This window comes from Ixodes scapularis, unplaced genomic scaffold, assembly GCF_016920785.2.
Source record: "Ixodes scapularis isolate PalLabHiFi unplaced genomic scaffold, ASM1692078v2 PGA_scaffold3__209_contigs__length_174095766, whole genome shotgun sequence".
Lineage (NCBI taxonomy): Eukaryota > Metazoa > Arthropoda > Arachnida > Ixodida > Ixodidae > Ixodes > Ixodes scapularis.
In genome coordinates, this window is record NW_024609868.1 from 170,165,785 (window position 1) to 170,187,220 (window position 21,436).

General features: G+C 43.2%; 1 protein-coding gene across 1 annotated transcript in view; it reads right to left on the reverse strand.

The window, feature by feature from the left end:
* The window catches only part of LOC115327759 (nose resistant to fluoxetine protein 6), an 86,361-nt gene that overhangs the window by 3,668 nt on the left and 61,257 nt on the right, over positions 1 to 21,436 (reverse strand). Inside the window, exons 13-14 of the mRNA XM_029988789.4 lie at positions 16,897 to 17,086; positions 13,495 to 13,637 (exon numbers count right to left, since the gene is read on the reverse strand). Of these exons, the coding sequence (XP_029844649.3) occupies positions 13,495 to 13,637; positions 16,897 to 17,086 (333 nt within the window). The remainder of the gene's footprint in view (positions 1 to 13,494; positions 13,638 to 16,896; positions 17,087 to 21,436) is intronic.

The following is a 21,436-nucleotide window of genomic DNA, read 5'->3' on the forward strand; positions in this document are numbered from 1 at the left end:
GATACTTGTTATGTCTATGGAGAGCCCAAAACACCCTCTTCACGAATGTTATAAAATCACTAGGTTGCATAAAATTTCCTTTGCGGCACATTCACGTTAATGTTATGCTAAAAGCAAAAGGTACCAATTTCGAAATCGATTTTTTTTCAAAAGCCCATTCATTATTTTTTTTCTTTAAATGTAGATATGACAGTTGTTTACTAGGAAAGAAAGTCGAGAAAGTGTGCACTTTGTAGATTCTATATTTAAGCATTAATATCATACAAAGACGTGCCTCAACGGCTCGAAACGGACTTTCAAATTGTGCGTGTTCACAAACTTGGAATATTTTTGTCTTTTTTCAACATTTCCACCTGCAAATGAAATACAGTAATTCCGCCCTGTTATATTTATTAATCATTTAAATTTTATTATAGGCAGCAAGTTATATTGGAGGAGTCCAAAAGGGAAAGCAACACTTCTTAACAGACCAGCAGGCGTCGTGAATTTTTAATGTGTAGAAATCGGCAGACGTCGTATTCATTCGGGGCCCTTATTGGCCTATATGAGCGTCCCCCCTTTCGGAACCAGCAGATGACCGCCACTTTTCGCGCTCGTTGTGTTAGATAGGACGGCCCGTGACAGTCAAGCGAGCAGCGAACCCTGTGTCACGAGGAGTGAAATGGTACGAAAGTGCCGTAGACGCGGCGAACAGTGACGGCCACCCAAGTGGTGTCAGTCAGTCTGGGTATTGTAGAAGGGAAAGCAAAGGAACTGTTGCTGGGAGGATGAGGACACCACGGCCTTACAATATCGACGGTCAAAAACAGTTCTGCCGGCCAAAACAACGCCGCGTGCGCGCTAAAACTGGCGGCGCGGGACAACAATCCCGCAGACGCACACACGAAAATGGGCCGGTTCCGGATGTGGGGAAATTTTGAAACCAGCCATCCGTGCATGCGTGAAACGGTAGCGCGTATTCGCCCAAGCTTCGAGCGCCCTATCCTTGAAACTGCCGTTCTCTATCACTCTCCGCGGGGATCCGATAGCACCGAAGGGTTATCTCTTTTGGAAACAGCAAAGCCCGGAGACTATGCGGAGGGCAAGTTCGTCTGCTTCTTGCGAAGGGGGTAGCGGTGACGTCAGAGCGCCGAGCCCTGATTGGCTGATCGCGACTCCCTATCTGAGCGTCGTCTGCTCCTTTGCAACGCCGTCTGCTCGCAATGTCGTCTGCGTCTGTCTTACCTTTCCTGCGACTTTCGAACGTGCAGAGGCCAGATTCACAAAACGATCTTACGCCAAAAATGTGCGTAAGACAAAACTTAAGAACGAATTCGTATTCACGAAACTAAATTTTCGTAAGTTTTGCGCAGGTTACGACGAAATCCTACGACAGCTCCGAAGCTGTCTTACGCACTTCTTCCGATCAAATCAGCATGGCCGACAGCGTCGCGGTCGCGACGACCCACGGACGTTTATTTTTCTACCTGCGCTTCTGACGCGTCCTGACTTCAAGCAGCAAGAAAAAAATTAAGAAGTACTTGAAACAGACCACGACGAACAAGAACTCTGGATCCACAAACACCCGGGAAAAGCTCCAACAGCCACGATACCACCGAACGCGACCAAGCGAGCTGGGCACTTAGGCCTAGCAGGCACTCCGCGACTCGGCGACCGTCTGCCCACGACCGGCTGGCGTGCTGAATGGAATATGCCCGCGCGACCCTTGTGAACCCTTCCCGTATTATACTTTGATCGCTGACATCAATTTTAGATTAAGAGGTCAATTTCTTCCTCTTGTTATCTCCTTGCTTCCCGAGGCAACGGTGACTCTCGCCGGTGAAAAAGCAGTGAATCTCCGACAGACGCAGGAAAGGTAAAGCAGCCATCGCTTTGACTAGCAGACGTAAAGCAGACGACGTTAATTGCGCAAACCCGCCGACGCCGTTAAAGAGTGAGGGGTCTCGCCGCACACGAATGGAAAGAAAAACTATTTGGGAGGGAACTTGCGGACACTAACACGCTCACTCTCGGTTCTTAGCAAACAAACCTCGGCGCCCCGGGACACCTCGCCAGTGAGTCCTTTGACTTCCCCCCTTGATGCGCGTCTGCTAGTTGTTAGACAAAAACAACGTACCGCTCGAGTTATTTCGTCTGCCCTCTCAGAAAGGCGAAGTCGAGTTTGCTCCGAAAGTCGCAGGAAAGGTGAGACAGACGCAGACGACGTAGCAAGCAGACGACGTTGCAAAGGAGCAGACGACGCTCAGATAGGGGGGTCGTGATCAGCCAATCAGGGCTCGGCGTTCTGACGTCACCGCTACTTCCTTTCTCATGCGCAGAAGACGAAAATGAGCCCACTTGCGAGGCGTATAATTGGGTCGAAGTCAGCCTTTTTGCCAACTATAACCATTTGTGAAGAGTGGTCTTTTCTCGAGATGACAAGTTAACGCCGCATGACGTGTTCTTTTGAAAAATGGGAAGGGGAAAGAGAAAGTTTGAGTAACTGCAGTACCTACCTCGAAAGCCCCTCCAAATACCATTGACTACCAATACTGGAAACTCGAGCCAAAATACATGGGGTTGTCGGGAGACACAGAAGTGCTGCCATCTCTCGGTGTGGGATGGTAAACTATGCGCTCGAAATTAAAAGGAAAACAGTCATTCACTACTCTATTTCTTCTCTTCACACTATCAGGAATTGTGAATATATGGCAAATCGGTGTGCCGATTTCAATTGAGCAAAAGCTGATACACGGTATTTCTGATAATGAGGTGCGCTTCATGTTGGCACTAAGTATTTAGATTATATAGACCTTTGTATTACAGCTGGTACAAATGACCTACCGGCAATTAGTGACTTTCTAGTAAATTGACAGTTTATGGAGCTGCAGTGACTGGCTCTTTGCAGTTAGAAATAAAGCACAGCAATTCAAATATGTAATTGCTCCATGGGTCATTATTTTAAATTGTATGAGACTCACTTCTAATGAGTCTGGAAATGCTACACGACGCAGTTATTACAGCCAGTAAATGCTACACTGGCTGTTTAACGAAGAGTCAGTATCTATAAGGAAGTAGAAATAGTGTCCGGTTCAGTTTTACCTGTCGTTTTGGGGGCCTGGTTAGCCTCTAACGACTGCAATTACTATTGAATTATATTTCTGAGTTATTTGAATGAGTATAAACTAGATTGCCTTCCAGGGGCTATTAATGGCTCTGGGCCAATATCCTAAGCTATTTCGCGGCATATAGACCAAGCAGCTGTTTATTAGGTAGTTCCATTTGTGATGGACTTTATTGACCATTAGTGACCATTTCGTGATATTTGTAATGTTATGTCTGAGATTGGATTTGAATGACAATTATTTAATGTTTGATTTTATTTCCTAATTATATGGTGGATTTCAGTTCCAAATGACTTTTAATGACAATCAATGACTATTTGTAACTATTTTGAGTTATTTGATTTTATGCAGGCTGAGTTGGCTTTCAATGGTTAATTTTGGCTTTTTAATCAAAATTTGACATGATAGATATGTAATCCAAATGACTTCTAGTTACTTTTAACGACTTTTGGCCACTATTTTGAGTTATTTGATTGTGTGCAGACTGAGCTGGCTTCATATGGCTATTATTGGCTACGTGACCATGTTTATAAATTATATGGCAGATTTGGGGTCCAAATTACTTCCGTGACTATCATCACTATCAGTCACTTTTTCAACTTATTTGTTGCGTGCAGATTGAGTTGGCTTCCAGTGGCTACTATTGGCTATACATTCATATTTATATTTATATGGCAGATTTAGAGTCCAAAAGACTTCTAGTGATTGTCCATGATTATGAGTCCCTATTTTGAGTTATTTCATTGTGTGAATACTGAGTTGGCTTCATATGGCTATTATTGACTATATGATTATATTTATAAATTATATGGCAGATTCGGAGTTCAAATGACTTATACTGACTATTAATGACTATTGGTCACAATTTTGAGTTATTTAATTGTGTGCGGGCTGATTTGGCTTCCAATGGCTATTATTGGCTATACAATAACAATTTTTTATTTATATGGCAGATTCGTGGTTCAAACAACTTCTAGTGACTATCAATTGCTATTAGTCACTATTTCTACTTACCTGATTGTGTGCAGACTGAGTTGGCCTAATATGGCCATTATTGCTGTATGATTATGTTTATAAATCATAAGGTGGGCTTGGGGTCCAAATGACTTCTAGTGACTATCAATCACTATCAGTCACTAATTCGACTTATTTGATTTTATGCAGGTTAGTTGGCTTTCAATGGCTACTATTGGCTATACAATCATATATTTTTATTTATACAGCAGATTCGGGGTCCAAATGACTTCTAGAGACTTTCAATGGCTATTAGTCACTATTTGGACTCACCTGGTTGTGAGCAGACTGGTTTAGCTTCATATGGCTATTATTGGCTATATTATCATGTTTATAAATTATATGGCGGATTTGGGGTCCAAATGACTTCTAGTGACTATCAATGATGATCAGTCACTATTTCGACTTATTTGATTGTATGCAGGCTGAGTTGGCTTCCAATGGCTATTATTGGCTATAGGCATCTGTTATTGACCTGGTTTGCTCGAATTGCCAAAAAATGGCTATTAGTGTTTATTGGTCGCAATATTCTGCTATTCTCTACTTATGAATGAAAATGGCTTCAAGTGGCTATTGTTAGCAATTGCATATCATCTTAACAATATCACCTTAAATTGCTTCAGAATGAACATTAGTGACATTTAGTGACATAGTAATCATGATGGTTTTTTTAATATGAATGGACTCACATGGCTATGGGCAGTTCTTGGCCAAATCGGCTTGAAATGGCCATACATGTCTATCAGTGACTATTATTGGCAATTTGTGTAGTTGGGGTGTGTCTAGATCTGAATGACTTCAACTGGATAGTATTGGCTATAGGCATCTATTCTTGACTTGGTTGGCTTGGATTGGCTATTATTGGCTATATTCATCTGTTCCCGACTTGGGTGGCTTGAATTGGCTACAAAGGGCTTAAAGTGACTAGTATTTATAATTAGCAGCTATTTCTTTGTCTACAAACTGAAATGGCTTCATGTGGCTAGTTTTGGCTATTACCATATATTTTTTTACCAGACTGGCTTCAAATGGCTATGAATGGCTATTTGTGGATATAGTTGACAATTCTATGCTATTTCAGTGATTATGACTGAAAATGACTTCAAATGGCTATTATTGGCTATTAGCATGTATTTTGATAGATTGGCTTAAAATGGCTATACATGGCTATCAGCAACTATTGTTTACAATTTATGCAATTGGAGTGTCTAGATTTGAATGACTTCAACTGGATAGTATTGGCTGTAGGCACCTATTCTTGACTTGGTTGGCTTGGATTGGCTATTATTGGCTATATTCATCTGTTCTTGACTTGGGTGGCTTGAATTGGCTACATATGGCTTAAAGTGACTAGTATTTATAATTAGCAGCTATTTCTTTGTCTACAAACTGAAATGGCTTCATGTGGCTAGTTTTGGCTATAACCATATATTTTTTACCAGACTGGCTTCAAATGGCCGTGAATGGCTATTCGTGGATATAGTTGACAATTCTATGCTATTTCAGTGATTATGACTGAAAATGACTTCAAATGGCTATTATTGGCCATTATCATGTATTTTTGTTAGATCGGCTTAAAATGGCTATACATGGCTATCAGCAACTATTCTTTACAATTTATGCAATTGGAGTATGTATAGATTTGAATGACTTCAACTGGATATTATTGGCTATATGCATCTATTCTTGACTTGGTTGCTTGGATTGGCTATTATTGGCTATAATCATCTGTTCCTGACCTCGGTGGCTTGAATTGGCGACAAATGGCTTAAAGTGACGAGTATTTATAATTAGCAGCTATTTTTTGTCTACAAACTGAAATGGCTTCATGTGGCTGGTTTTGGCTATTACCATCTCTTTTTTACCAGAATGGCTTCAACTGGCTATGAATGGCTATTCGTGAATATCTATAGAATGGCTATGCATGGCTATTTATGAATATCCATTGAATGGCTATGAATGGCTATTCATGAATATCCACAATTATACTTGCTATAGCCATTGCTAGCCAATTGAAGCCAATCTGGTTAAAAATGAATGATAATAGACAACAACAGCTACTAAAAGCAAGTCCGGTTAGTAAACACTAAAATTGCTCATAACTATCAAGACTAGCCACTAATAGCCATTTGTAGCTATTTCAAGCCAATTCGATAAAGAATAAATGCTTATAGTCAATAGTAGCCACTTGTAGCCAGTTTCATCCAAAACCACTGAAATAGCACATAATTGTCAATTATACTCACTAATAGCCATTGCAAGCCATTTGAGGCGAATCTGGCCAGAAATAGATGCTAATAGCCAACAATAGCCACTAAAAGCCATTCCAGTTAGTAAACATAAAACCTGCTTATAAATATAAACACTAGTCACGACTAGCCATTTGTAGCAATTTTAAGCCAATCTAAATGATTATAGCCAGTAATAGCCACTTGTAGCCAGTTTCATCCAAAATCACTGAAATAGCGCATAATTGTCAATTATACTTACTAATCGCCATTGCAAGCTATTTGAGGCAAATCTGGCCAGAAATAGATGCTAATAGCCAACAATAGCCAATAAAAGCCATTCCAGTTAGTAAATGTGAAACCTGCTTAAAAATATCAACTCAAGTCACTACAAGCCATTTGTAACAGTTTTAAGCCAATCTAAATGCTTATAGCCAGTAATAGCCACTTGTAGCCACTTTCATTCAAAAACACTGAAATAGCACATAATTTTCAATTATACTCACTAATAGCCATTGCAAGCCATTTGAGGCAAATCTGGCCAGAAATGGATGCTAATAGCCAACAATAGCCACTAAAAGCCATTCCAGTTAGTAAGCATAAAACCTGCTGATAAATATCACTAGTCACTACTAGCCATTTGTAGCAATTTTAAGCCAATCTAAATGCTTATAGCCAGTAATAGCCACTTGTAGCCAGTTTCATCCAAAAATACTGAAATAGCACATAATTGTCAATTATACTCACTAATAGCCATTGCTAGTCATTTGAAGCCAATCTGGTCAGAAATAGATTATAAAAGCCAACAATAGCCACTTAAAGCCAGTCCAGTTGGTGAACACAAAAATCACTCATAACTTCAACAGTAATCATTAATAGCCATTTGTAGCCAAATTAAGCCATTGCAATAAAAATAAATGTTTATAGCCAGTAATAGCCACTTGTGGCCATTTTCATCCATAAACACTGAAATAGCCCATAATTGTCAATTATACTTGCAAATAGCCACTGCTAGCCATTTCAAGCCAATCTGGTCAGAAATATATGCTAATAGCCAACAATAGCCCCTTAAAGTCATTCCAGTTAGTAAACACTAAAACACCCATAAATATCAACACTAGTCACTAATAGCCATTTGTAGCCATTTCAATCAAATTTATCTAAAATTTGATGCATAAGCCAATAATAGCCGCTTGAAGCCATACTCATTTTTAAGACCGAAATAGCACGTAATTGTTTAATGATCTCATCAATATCCATCAGCATCATTTCAAATCTATCTGGTCAAAAATAATTACAAATAGCCAACATTATCCACTTAAAGCCCCATTCCATTTCGTAAATATAAAAATAGCTCAAGCAATAGTTATCTACTAATAGCGGTTTGTAGCCATTTGCAGCCAATCTATTCGGAAATAGGTGCTTATAGCCAATAATAGCCACTTGAAGCCATTCTCATTCATAAACACCCAGACAGCAGATAATTGCTATTATACTGACTAACAGCCATTAGTAGCCATTGAGCCAATCTGGTCAGAAATATATTCTAATCGCCAACAATAGCCACCTGACGTCATCCCAGTTTATAAACAGAAATAGCTCAGCTTTCATTACTCATTAATATTTGTAGCCATATCTATCAAATATATATAAAAGTGGAGGCTGATAGCCAATAATAGCCAGTTGAAACCATGTGCATTCACCAACGCCGAAATGGGTAATTGTCAATTATCTCATCAATAGCTATTGGCAGCCATTTAAGGTCAATCTGGTCAAAGAAGATGCTAATAGCCAACAAAAGCTACTTGAAGCCGTTCATAAGAGTAAGCACACAAAAGAATCACATAATTATCAATAACAATCCCTTCTAGTCACTTGGAGTCATTTCAGGTCGGTCTCATAAAAAATTGATGCCTATTGTCAATTATGGTCACTTGGAGCCAAGGGCATCTGATAATACATGTTTCGGTAGGAGGAAAACAAATAAATCAACAAGCTCAGATAAGGTTAATTATTATTTAGATTGTACAAAATCGGCTATTCAAATCCTGACAGGTCCATACAACACACTGCATTTTGACATCAAAATACCAAGAGGTCCAATATCACGAGCTTATGCTGCCTATGCTCCATCAAAAAATGGGAATATTTATAGACTATCAATTTCTCTAGTGAGTCAGACCCACTTGATTCATTTCCGGGGAAAGTGGCGAGTTGTCCACTCCACACCGCCAGGATCGCTTTCTACTTCCGTCTCCCATTTTAGCTCGGAGTTTCCTGTATTATTCTCAACGGTATTTGGCCCCTCTCCCGACATAAAGCTCGAGTAATGTTAAGTCTCGGTTACCTTCTCGCGCGTCGTTGCTTGAATCTATTCTACACTCTCTTCCGCACAGTCACTGTTTCGCACAGCCATCGTGGCTGTGTGGAACAGAGTGAAGAATACATTCGAGCATCGCCTGGACGCCGTCATCCTGGAGGCTTCAGTGTCGGGACTGGACTCGGCGTCGGTCAGTTGAGACTTGTTTTTGCATCGTGTGTGCTTCTTCGCCCCGCTGAACTTTGTTTCTGGGGTGCGGTTTTGCTGAACGTTTTTTTGGAATGTTTTCTTACTAACTGTTTGTTAGCATTGTTTACTTGTAGGGTTCATTTCGTCATGGCGTAGCGGCGTGACGGTGCTGTAGAGAGCGTGTTATCATGCATTTGGTTGCGTCCCGTTTAGGCCATGCGTGGAAGAGTTGGTTTTTGTTTTGGCCGTGTACGGGCTGAATTTTTCCGTCGTTATTAAATTTTTTTTATTTTTACTTTTACGTGCCTTCGACTTCTTTGTCTGACTCTCCACCAGGCTTGTACCTATCGCTTTGCCACCGCTCGAACCTTTTATTATTTTAACGCAATTTTCGCTGGATCGGAGTTCGGTAATTTTTTTCTTATTTATTTATTTTTATTCCCTACCCTCTCCGTGGGAATCTCTTCGTGTGTATGGGGCCATTTCTATGTCTTCACTTTTGTGTATTACGGAAGTGAAAGGCCATTCCCTGGTGATCTGTGCGTTGTGCGGTGAACAAACCGAGCGTTTGGTTTCGGAAAGAATTGTATATAATATATCAATGATGTGGTTACTTTCTATATCTTAGTAATATGACAGCTAATAGCTAGTCATGCTAGTTCACAGTGAAAGTTTTATAAATGGAAACAATACAACGTCTGCGCCTCTTCGATATTGAAGGTCCACTAAGCCTGCTGATTTGAACAGATATGTTGCTCGTGGTTTCCCGCTCTTATCAAAACATAAATAACTATTCAATACCACAAATTGCATTTATAATTGATTACAAAACGCAGACAGAAATTCAAAAATTGTTTTTCACAATTCATAGAAACGCACGGGTCGCTATGTCTGACTTGGGTCTTTCAAAACGAAGACGTTTTTTTCTGATACTGAGGCTTAAATATAGAACATACAAACAAAATACACACTTTCTAGACTTACTTTTCGAGTAGACAACTCTCATATCTACATTTTAGCAAAAATATCAAAAAATAAAAAAACTGTTTTTTTAGAAAATTTATTTCAAAATTTATACTTTTTAGGTGTTTCATGAAATTACCGTAAACGTACCGCAAAAAGATATTTTTATAGTTGGGTAATTTTATAATCTATATAGATAGCGTGTTTAGGGCTCTCCATAGACATAAAAAATATTGATGTAACCCAAATAGATCGAAAGAATTTAATTGTCAAATTTCGTCAACAATTAACCGAGAGGGCATTTTTCACATTTTTACAGAAAAACGCAAAACGCCTAAAATTATTCCATGGTATTAGAGCCTTTTCCCTGTGCTCACAGAGTGCCTGAAAAAAGTTGAGCGGAGCATCCGACCCACGACGGATGTAAAGAACACTGCTTTCCGCCACGGCCTCTTTCAAAATTCGTAAGTCGAGAACGAAAATCTGACGAGCTTGCGGTTTGCGGCAACTGCGTTTTTGGAGTCGACTCCATTACACATATTTTTTTCAACGAAATTCAAAATTCGACCCTTTTTGCCTACACGATTTGAGATGAAACCTCCCATATATATATATATATATATTTACATATATATATAACGGCCATGGGTGGTGGGAGGCCGAAGGCGTGGGTATATAACTGAAACAAGGAATAAATGAAAGCCCCGGTGCTCTAGCATCCATTAAAATGCTAACAGACGAATAGCAACAGCGATCAGGGGACATCTTTTCAGGTCCGACACCTTATTGTTAGCAGTGGTACTGTGTTTGTGGCCGGAACTGGACCATCAACTTTTCTCTGTTATTTCCAGGTTTTGATATTCATTTTTTTTATTTCTAGGTTTAACATTGTTCCCTTCCAGGTCTAACTCATACATGCAACACAAAACAACACAAGTAACCGTGCCATTCTTTTTTTTTTTTTTAAACAGCACTTTAGTTTGCGCTTGTATCTATCGTCTATTGTACGCTATCGTCCAGGTCACCCCTGCCCGCCCGGACACAAAGTCACCCTGCGCCCCCTCTCAAGAAGCTACAACCGTCATCCCACCGTCTTTAAAACATGGCCCCGACCGTCAACCTTCTTCACCCGTATACAAACTGCCGTACGCTTCCCTCTCACGAACATAGCTCGGCAAACCTCACTCATGAGGGCCCTCACTCACCCTCACTCACCCTCATCTTCACAGGTGAAGTGAGGGTGAGTGAGTTTCTGAACCAGGAAAACTCATGAGTGTGAGGGTGAGTGAGTGCCGTGAGGGCCGTGAGGGCGGTGAGGCCGTGAGGGTCGTGAGGGCCATGAGGACCATGAGGGCCATGAGTGCGTGAGGTGCGTGAGGGCGGTGAGTGGCGTGAGGGCCATGAGCGCGTGAGTGGTGTGAGGGCGGTGAATGCGTGAGGGGTGTGAGCGCCATGAGTGCGTGAGGGCAGTGAGTGGCACGAGAGGCGTGAGGGCCGTGAGGGCGGTGAGTGCATGAGGTGGTGTGAGGGCCGTGAGGGCGGTGAGCGCGTGAGGCCCCCTTCAGATCGAGCATCTTTCTCAGCAATTTTGTTGCTAATGGCGGGTTGTTCTCTAGCTTTCCCTAGATCGACACGAATTGCTGAGATCGGGTCCGGCTCGAAATAAGCAAGCAACTCGGAGCAATTCGAATACGTTTGAAGCGGCTGCATCCAATCAGGGACGCAAAATGTTCACGTGATACCTCGTGCCGGTGATGATGACACCGAAAGACTTGGTTCTCGTTTGAAATCGATCGTTTTTTGGAAATAAACTGTTTCAGAAAGGTGCATTAGTATTCTTAACGAGATTTAAATGCATAAAAACACGTTTACAACGCGTAATTGTGTCTAAATAGTGCAAGAAAAATAAAATTTTATGATGAAGATGGCAAATTGCAGCAATTGGTTGCTGCGTGTGATCGCGGGCGGCGCGTGTTGCTGGTGTTGCGACGGAAAGTTTCTGGGCGAAATTGTTCCATCTGAAGCTGGCCTGAGTGGCGTGAGGGCCACGAGTACGTGAGGGCGGTGAGTGGCGTGAGGGCGGAGAGTGGTGTGAGGGCGGTGAGTGGCGTGAGGGCCGTGAGGGCGGTGAGGGCGTTGAGGGCCGTGAGGGCGGTGAGGGCCGTGAGGGCGGTTAAAGCCGTGAGGGCGGTGAGGGCCGTGATGGCGGTGAGTGGCGCGAGGGTTATGAGTACGTGAGGGCCGTGAGGGCCGTGAGGGCCGTGAGGGCGGTGAGGGCCGTAAGGGCCGTGAGGGCCGTGAGGGCCGTGAGGGCGGTGAGGGCGGTGAGGACGGTGAGGGCTATGAGTGCGTGAGGGCCGTGAGGGCGGTGAGGGCGGTGAGGGCCCTGAGGACCGTGAGGGCGGTGAGTGGCGTGAGGGCGGTGAGTGGCGTGAGGGCGGTGAGTGGCGTGAGGGCCATGAGTGAGTGAGGGGCGTGAGGGCCGTGAGGGCGGTGAGGGGCGTGAGGGCCGTGAGGGGCATGAGGGCCGTGATGGCGGTGAGTGCGTGAGGGCGTGAGGGCCATGAGTGAGCGAGGGGCGTGAGGGCCGTGAGGGCGGTGAGGGGCTGAAGGTGAGTGTAGCTGTGAGGGTGAGTGAGGGGCTTAGGTGAGTGTGGCTGTGAGGGTGAGGGTGAGTGAGGGGCTTAGGTGAGTGTGTCTGTGAGAGTGAGGGTGAGTGAGGGCGGTGAGGGGCTGAAGGTGAGTGTAGCTGTGAGGGTGAGTGAGGGGCTTAGGTGAGTGTGGCTGTGAGGGTGAGGGTGAGTGAGGGGCTTAGGTGAGTGTGTCTGTGAGAGTGAGGGTGAGTGAGGGCGACCTAAAATGCCGACCTCTGCTCATGAAAGCTTCAACAGTCACCCCGCCGAAATTTGGGCCCGACCGTAGCATTGTATAAACGTTTGCCCATCTGGAGCTCTTCCTACGCTTCTTTGGAAATTCCAACCGTCATCGCGCCGTTTTTGAAACTTGGATGCGACCGTAGCATTGTATAAATACCACCCGCGTTCATCTGTAAAAGTTGGGGAGGAAGTGGCCGAGTGGGCTAACGCGTCTCAGCTAGGAGCGGGGAGCGAAAGCTTGCGCTGGGAACCTCCTGGGCTCAATTCCCCACCGCCCCCGCCCGTTTCGATCTGGATGAGTTTCGTACCGGCACGTGTTCGTGTTATCACTACTGCGTGATGCACGTTAAAAATCCCAGGTTAGTGGTTGTACTGCACTGGCTAAATTTCTCATCTACAGGTAAAAGACCGATTACCCGTCGTGGCGTATCTCCATCAAGGCAGTAAAACATACAAAGCAAACCATTTTTTTTTCTGTAAAAGTTCATCGTGACGAAGGCCAGACTCGGACTGAAACGTCGAAGAATAAATCTTCCGTTGTTGCTGTTTTCACTAAGGGTTCCTTTCTTCTTCTATGTATATATAAATGTTATAAGTTCTCAGAGAATCATTGAACAAAACATACATGAAATTTTGCATAGTCTTAAAATGGGCATTTGACATTTATTGCCAAACATATTTTATATATTCATGCAGGAAGGGTCTTAGACGTAGTTGCTTAATTGGGGTATATACCTCACAACCTAGTATGAAATATACTCTGTCAACTCAATTCTTGAAACAGGAATTTCGTCACTTACCACAGTGTAGAATGAGTAGAACATGCGCTCCCTGGCCACGTAGTATGACGTAACAAAGTACGGCATGTGTAGGATATAGATTCCGAAGGAGAGTTTACTCAACGGAACGAAGGCGCCCCAGGAGAGGAAAGTTCCGATGAAGCCTGAAATGCGATGTCGAGTTAAAAAACATGTCTTCATAATGTTTTGCTAATGAAAATTCAGAAAGCAGAAACACAAATAAACACTTTGCGTTGAAGACGCCGTAGAATTCTGAAGGAGAGACTACTCCAGAGAAACGCGTATCTTAGTCCAAGATTCCCGATCCTAGGGCCCCAACTTGTGTGAAGTAAGGCTTTGCTGCTAGGCATTAGTTATGAAAGAATTGTTTTTAAAGCATGAAATGCTTTCTAACGGTACCCCCTATCCCAAAATATTTGTCTGTTCATTTTCCGCTATATTTGGCGGTGAAAGTGCGTGACGAGTCTTCGCGTAAAGTTTAAGCCTTGGGGAAATTGACGGCACGTGACCTCTACGTCAACTCATCTTCCCCGTTAAATCTTGCGTTAAAATACACGTCTCGTGACCAAAACACCAATTAAGTTTCCTCGCTAAACTTAACGGAAAATTGGCATCACGTGATCTGTATACCAATTACCTGTATACCCGGTACATTTGGTCGGAAAATTCGCGTCTCGTTACCGAGACGCCAACCCAGTTTTCCCGCTAATTTTAGCGGGGAAATCAATGTCGCCGGACCTGGCGTCACCAGACTTATGCAAGGTTTCTGTTTCTCCGCTAAATGTAGCGTGTAAATATACGACACGTGACACACCACTTTCATCACCGATTCCCTATAAAGCATTTCTTGCAATATAGCGGTTTAAAGGTAAAGGTCTCTGCCAATTTTTTTTCTCTGTAGCTAATAAATAGCCAACTGCCTTCTTTCTGATTCGCCATAATAGTTTGTAATGGTCTGACATGAGCAAAATATGGCACCTCATATCATAAATTCAGCGGTGAAGCCTACAGTTCTAACATTCGCAAGGGAACTGAGGCCCAGAGTGCCAGATGACAGCCGAACTACCCGGAAGTGAAGTCTAATTTGTGCCCTTGATTGAGCATTTGCGCCCAAATACTATCAACATTTTAGCTAAAATAAAAAAAAATGTTAATATTTTATTAACGCCTTAGTTTCTTAAACTTTCAAAAACCTAAATTGCCTCGTAAAATCCCGTCACGACCCATCGAACCGTGTTGCCTGGACATAGTCCCAGAACGACATGAAAGTCAATGAGAACAGTAATTTATATAAATATTATTAAATTTCTGGCATAATTGACTCATAAAGATGTAATTTTGTTTTAGTTTGATAGCGAAAGGGGTGTAAATTTATGTGCTGACTTGATCATTTAAATACTAGTAAGCCGTTTCTTTCTTAGTTCACTTCCCGATAAACTGTTATCCCCGCTCAATACATAAATTAATAATACATTCTTGAATAGCAAAGCACGGTTGATAATAAAACGAAATATTTCTATGCAAATTGTACAGATACTGAGCATTATTAAAAATGTTAAAAAAATGTTACCCGATGCGGATTCTTGTGTACTAAATCTCGGAGAACGCAATAGCGCTTCACGACAGGGACGAAGAGTAGGAACGAGACAGCACAATGCGGTAACTTCAAATGTTTTATCGTCAGAAAACCAAGGGTATAAATACTCCGCATCATCGCGCCATTCATCATCGCGCCAGTTGAAGTTAGCGCATTGTGTTGTCTCGTTCCTACTCTTCGTCTCTGCCGTGAAGCGCTATTATGTTCCCCCCATGTTACACACTCTCATTAAGAACACTTTCAACGTTGCATTTTCCGAAAAAAGACAACGATAAATAAAGAAACATTAGATCCAGCTTAACCTTCCCCGCCATACAACGCATTTTCTGCGTTTCATCATTGTGTAAAACTGTGCCTCGAGACTTACGTTATGTACGTATACAGGGTGTCTAACTTTAATTAGTACAGATTATTAAAAATATAGAAGATGAGAGTGGGTCGAGTTCTCATTTCACCATGTATTTAACAGTCTCGGGGTATATTAGACGAGGGGATAATTATCACGGTAATTTGACAAATTAATTCAAATATTCTAATGAAAACTTTAATTATTGGTTTGAGGGGTCGTCTTAGAATTGCAGTACTGACGACAATTGCTCTTAGAGGCCAGGTGAATTAAAAAAAATTGTGAAAAGGGACTTGTATATTTTTTTTATATTATCAATAAAATATCGCGTTTCTTCGCGCAACTTAAGAATTGCGCGCAGAAGAAAAAAAAACACGTTAAACTCTGCCTGCAATAAAGGTAAGGTTCACTTAGTCGTTTCGGTCACGTCGTCCCCAGGTGTCATCGGCGCATCCACCAAGGACACGCAGTAGAGATGGTGGCGATATGATCAAAATGACAGCGTCACTCCTAAGGGTCATTATGGACAGGGCTTGCGACACTTTTTTTTTCGCCGTAATGTTGAAGTTGGGCGAAACAACACAAATAAATGTTCCAGTGCTAAAACGTTTTCGCTGAGTCATTTGGTGTAAATGCCCGTTATATATCTTTCAAGCATAGATGAGATGCAGTTCAACCATTTTTATATCTACTCGCTCTTGACGACCTTCCTGAGTTAAGGCAAAGTCATACATCTCTTAATGAGTAAACTAAAAATTCCAAATACTGTACGCGTAATGCAGGGAGAAGTTTTCTTGTCTTTTAAATGTGAGGGCAATCTTGTGGACCGGGTCACATATGCTCATCAGCGCTGAGATAGCTCCAGTATGAAGGCTACCGCTGCTCTTAATTATCACTGCAGTCTGGGTTGGATCATAGGCAGCAAAGTTTGGATCATATGCAGCTGAACGTTATTACAGCACTGGTATATAGCATGATGCGCTGTGCTTATAGCACTAGCTTATCTCTATGTTGTAACGCATTTGCAGTTCATTATGCTGCTCCGTGGCCATATGTTTTCAAAAGTCATGCAGTCTCTCTATTCAGTCGGCAGAAAATATTGTCACAGCATGCAGGAAAAGTACAGCGCACCTTTCTGAAGTATCGCTAGCCCCACCGTACAGTTTAATTGAGCCTCTCCGCAGTTTCATTTTTCGGTCTGCTCTCTGAGGTAATGAGACACAGTAGTGTAAAGTACACCTGGCCACCGCATTCAAGTCTGTCAACAAGTGTGTGGCCAGAACCATGGTGGACTGTGAACAATCGCTACGATAAAATGCAATTGGATACGGCAACCGTATTTGTAATCGCCGATAAGAAGTAGTACCACCTTGTGTTTTTCAGGTTGTGCCAGACCTCTCATTTATGTCCTATAATTCCGCTGTCACGAACACCTGGATGGCCAAAATTGTTACCTTACCTCCTTTGCCGGTTGCGCAGGCAAACGCTAGCCATGCCAAGACTGCGGCCCACATGAGGCGATCGAAGAAAGCGAAGGCAATGTTCTCTGTGGCGCCAGTCTTGATGGTTCCGGGGTTCCAGTGGTGCCGGAGGAGAATGCAGGCCGCTCCGCAAAAGAGGCTGATGAACCATAGCAGCGCTTGCATAACCTACGTGGAAATCAGATAGTAGACGGTGCTCATATAAACTAAAGAGAAACTGAAGCTGTTCGGTATGCGACGAAAAACATTTAAAGCGTCTGGATTCGGCCTCCAGGATCACGAATATCGAGATTATTTTTCAATTTGGTGCATGAAGGATGCAGAAAGCAATTTTCAAAATACCGCCGAAGTCCCTTCTTCCCGGGGCGTGACATCACAATACGAGGTTTCGAAATCTCCGCTCTCGCGAATTTTTAGCGCCTACCGAACAATGCACGCTCCCTCTTGCTATTTCCATAAACGTCAGAAAGGGACGTAACGACTGCTGTCAGCGCATGAGAATACACCTGCAAAACTTGAAATTGCGTACGCTGCCCACACAAGGAACACGGGCTTCGTGACCCAAATATCCTAGTATGACGTCACGACTGGTCACAGGTTTTTCGTGTTTTTTCGCGTTTAGCTACATCGCACAATTTTGCGCGAGTTAGAGGTGACTTCTGGCGCACAATTTTGTACGAGTTACTCGCACAATTTTTTCCCGTGATAGAGGTGAATTCTCGCATATTTTACCCCGTGAATCTGGTAAGATTCATGGGATACAAATACGCCAGAATTCACGTCTCGCACGTCTTTTTATTGGCCTTTAACAGGATTCTGCGAAATGCACGAAGGGCAGATCCGTTGGCGCTTTGTTAAAGTGCAGATCAACATATGATTTATTAAAGATTCACCCTGATAAGACTAAAGTGTCTTAGGAGAACATCGACTGCAATATTTAGGTTTTCAGAAGCTTTATCTTTTGATGGTGACTGGTAGTGAAGGTATCGTAAATTCTAATTCAATTTAAATACAGTTATTCCATTGAAAAATGGTTCCGCGATATATAGTTTTGAAATCCTTTTTTAAAACAAACTAGCAACGTTGAACCCTTGCGAACTGAACTTCCAAACTAATAAAAATTACGTTCTTCAAAACTTCAGGTTTCACACCCTACTGAAAAAAACCATTTGAAATTCAAACGGGTGGCAAACTGGTCGCCCGTTTGAATCAAACTTGTCGATCCGTTTGGATCAAACGTGATTATGGGATACGGGTACCCGTTTGGAAACGGTACCCGTTCGAAACGGTACCCGTTTGATACAGGTGCCCGTTTGATACGGGTGCCGTATGGTACGAGTACCCGTTCGACATGGCACGTGACCACACGTTTGAACGTGCCATTCGAATTGGCAAATTATGCGCTAGCCCTAAATGGGTATCGTCTGGGAGGTTGGTTATCTTCAACATATTTAAGACGTCCCGAAACTCATAAACGTATTTATAACATGGAGAAAACACGTAGAACAAATGCACTCGCGTAGGTGCTTGTAAGTGGACAGGAAAACCGACACAAAAGATTGTTTTCAATTCTCCTCGAAGTTTATTACCTCTTCTGTAGACAAGTACAAACGTGCAAGCGATCTGTGAACACTATACAGGTAGACTTTCGGGGAAATTATTCTCCTGGCTGCCGCGTGAATAGGCGCTGCATAATTCTTTAGATAATCTAGAAGAGTACGCGTAGAAGAACGGTCAATCGTTGCCAACACGTAGGTTGCAGTGCACTTACCATAACAATAGCGGACTTGAAAGATGTAATCCGTGATATTTGTCGACACGGTCAAAGCAGGACAACCACACAAACACAGACGAGAGGGAACGGCTCCTCGGAAGTTTCAACACGATGCGGCGCACAAGCTGTCACTTGCCGAACCCAACCAAACCGCGAGAATTTGCGACTTCTTTGAAGAATCGCTCGTTGCCGACATACACGTGGGTCTTTTCGAACAGTGATAGCTTTGGTGCACATCCAATACGTTGTCGAGAGACATCCCAATAAGACCGCAGGGTTAGGCGACAGATTGTAGCAGGTAGGACGAGCGAACTTCGAGCAGCAACTGACAACAAGCAGACAAAGAAAAAAGCGGCTGCAAGGCGCGCCCTTCCGGATCTCGATGCTTATCAGCGTGTAGCTCGCGCGCTGCTGTGGGTCACGTGACAGGGGTGACAAGAGAGGAGGGAGGGGGCGAGGTCAAGGCGCTGGGACCACCGGGACAGCCCCTCTCCCTCTCCCCAGGCATTCCAGGGAGATGCGTTTTTGTAGTCCCGAAGAACAAACGCGCGCGCTCGAACTTTGGAAATGGCGGCGGGGCGGTCAGAAGCTCGGCTTGCGCCCGAGCGAAGACAGTACTCAGCGCAAGTTCGTAGTTTGAGTGCTGCAACGGCGGGCGTGCTCTCGCAATGCTCGATGTTCTTGTAGCCTCGTGTACGCGTGCTACCTTCGCTGCGTCTTGAATTAAAGTGAAACGGAGTCTAGACGTACATTCTTTCACGCGGTCGCGTCTTCTGCGAGAGAGATTCGAGCTGAATAAGTAAATTGAGGCAACAAAGATGGACAAAGTTAAAGGTCTGTCAAAAATATCGGCTCACCAACGTCGCGCGTTTACGTAAAACAAAAAAACAAAAAAAGGTGTTAGTTTTAGTTGCACTATAATCGAAAATCAGCGCAATTGAAATATAAATAGAATTACTTGCATTACGCGGACGATCTGAAATCGATGAACAGGCGCTCCCAGCCTTCCGGAAAACATTGGCTGCCACGGCTGAAACGCTAGGCGTGCCCACGCCGCCGATCTGTACGTTCAATATCAAACGGGCTCCGGAGAGCCGTTTGATTAAACCGGTGCAGTTTGCAACATGGTCGCCGGTTTGAGCAAACGTGCGACAACTTTGCCCAAACGAGTCGCCCATTTGCCCAGACGAGCGACCCGTTTGCCAAATAGGTGACCGTTATGGCTCATACGGGGGACCCATTTGAGCCATACGGGCGACCCCTTTGACAAACTGGTGACCAGTATGGTTAAACGGTCACCGGTATGGACCCGTTTATTTTCATATGGGCGCCAAATGGTTTTTTTCAGTAGGGCAACAAAGATATTCTCTTAGAAAAATTAGCGCGTTTAGTTCACCCGCAAATAACCAAAAAATGGTTGTGGGGGAGCTGCTGCCAACAAAAAAGAAAACACGGCCAGTGAAAATAATGCTTCATCACACCTTCAAAGTTTGAAAAGCAAGAATGCGTTGTGTGCAAACCACACATACTGCCTAGGCCCGTCTCGCTCTCATCAGTCTAACTCGCAAACCAGACACAAAAGTTTGAGCTCAAAACATTCGGTGTTCCAAGGCCTTTGTCAGCGTGATCGAGCATCTGTCAATTTATTGGACACGTTTCAACAGGATGTGACGTACATTTTCCTCCTCCGCACAGCTGCACTCCGCACTTCTGTTTCTCTCGCAACTGCTCTTTCCGCAGTTGCCCTCCGAACACCAAAGGCGCTTAGCTCAGTGGATATAATATCCGGCGACCAATCACTTGACCCGCGGGTTTGATTTTCCTTGGGCTTTCATTTTTAGGTTCGCTTTGAATGGGCCCTGTGGGCTTATGTACGTAGTTTGTATTATTTAAAATATGTGCAAAGCGCGAAAGTAACGGACGATAGTAAAAAATAAAAGCAATTTCTTTTTTTTTTTTTTACAGAATTGGGCTGAGCAAGACACGTTCTTTATTAGCAGTGCACCATAAAATGATTGTACCTCAAACATTAGGTTCGTGGCACCACACTCGGGAGGAAGACTTGTGTGTTCTCAAATTGGTAAGGGTCACGTCGTCCACTTTATATTATAGCCAGAACGTCACTCGATTCCTTATCGGACGCTCTGACTTAAGGTGACTTAACTGTATGTAAGAGTGTTTAGTGGGGAAGTTTACCCTTCACAGGTTTTGAGTGTACATGCAACGATAGGATAACACATATACCACCGACTACTCAAGATTCACACTGTATTTTTTTATGACAACTGGCACTTATACATCACAATGTCCAACACTTTTTTAAACATGCAAATAAATAGTGAAGGGGAAATTAAAATCTTAAAGGAGTGGTGCAACGATATTCATTTGGAATGTTTTTCACTTTGCACGAGCTTCCTGGCACAAGTGGGGCTCAAGGACTCTCGCATGCAGCGCCACTGGTCAAGAAACTTATTTGTTGCGGTGTAATTTTAAGGACAAAAGCGATCATTTTCATTCAATCTCTCCTTTTCAAAATTTGATGACATAACGTGGGGAGCGCAGTACACCCCAATGACGATATTTGAAAGCGGTTCATAGATTGAACCCGACAGTTGCGTGGGCACTCGATTTGGGCTCGTAATAATTACTAGCTCGAGAAGCATTCGGGTAGTCGCCCGTGTCCAATCGCTGCAACGACGACAACAGCCGAGCCATAACAATGTCTGGAACTAAGCGCGTGTCCT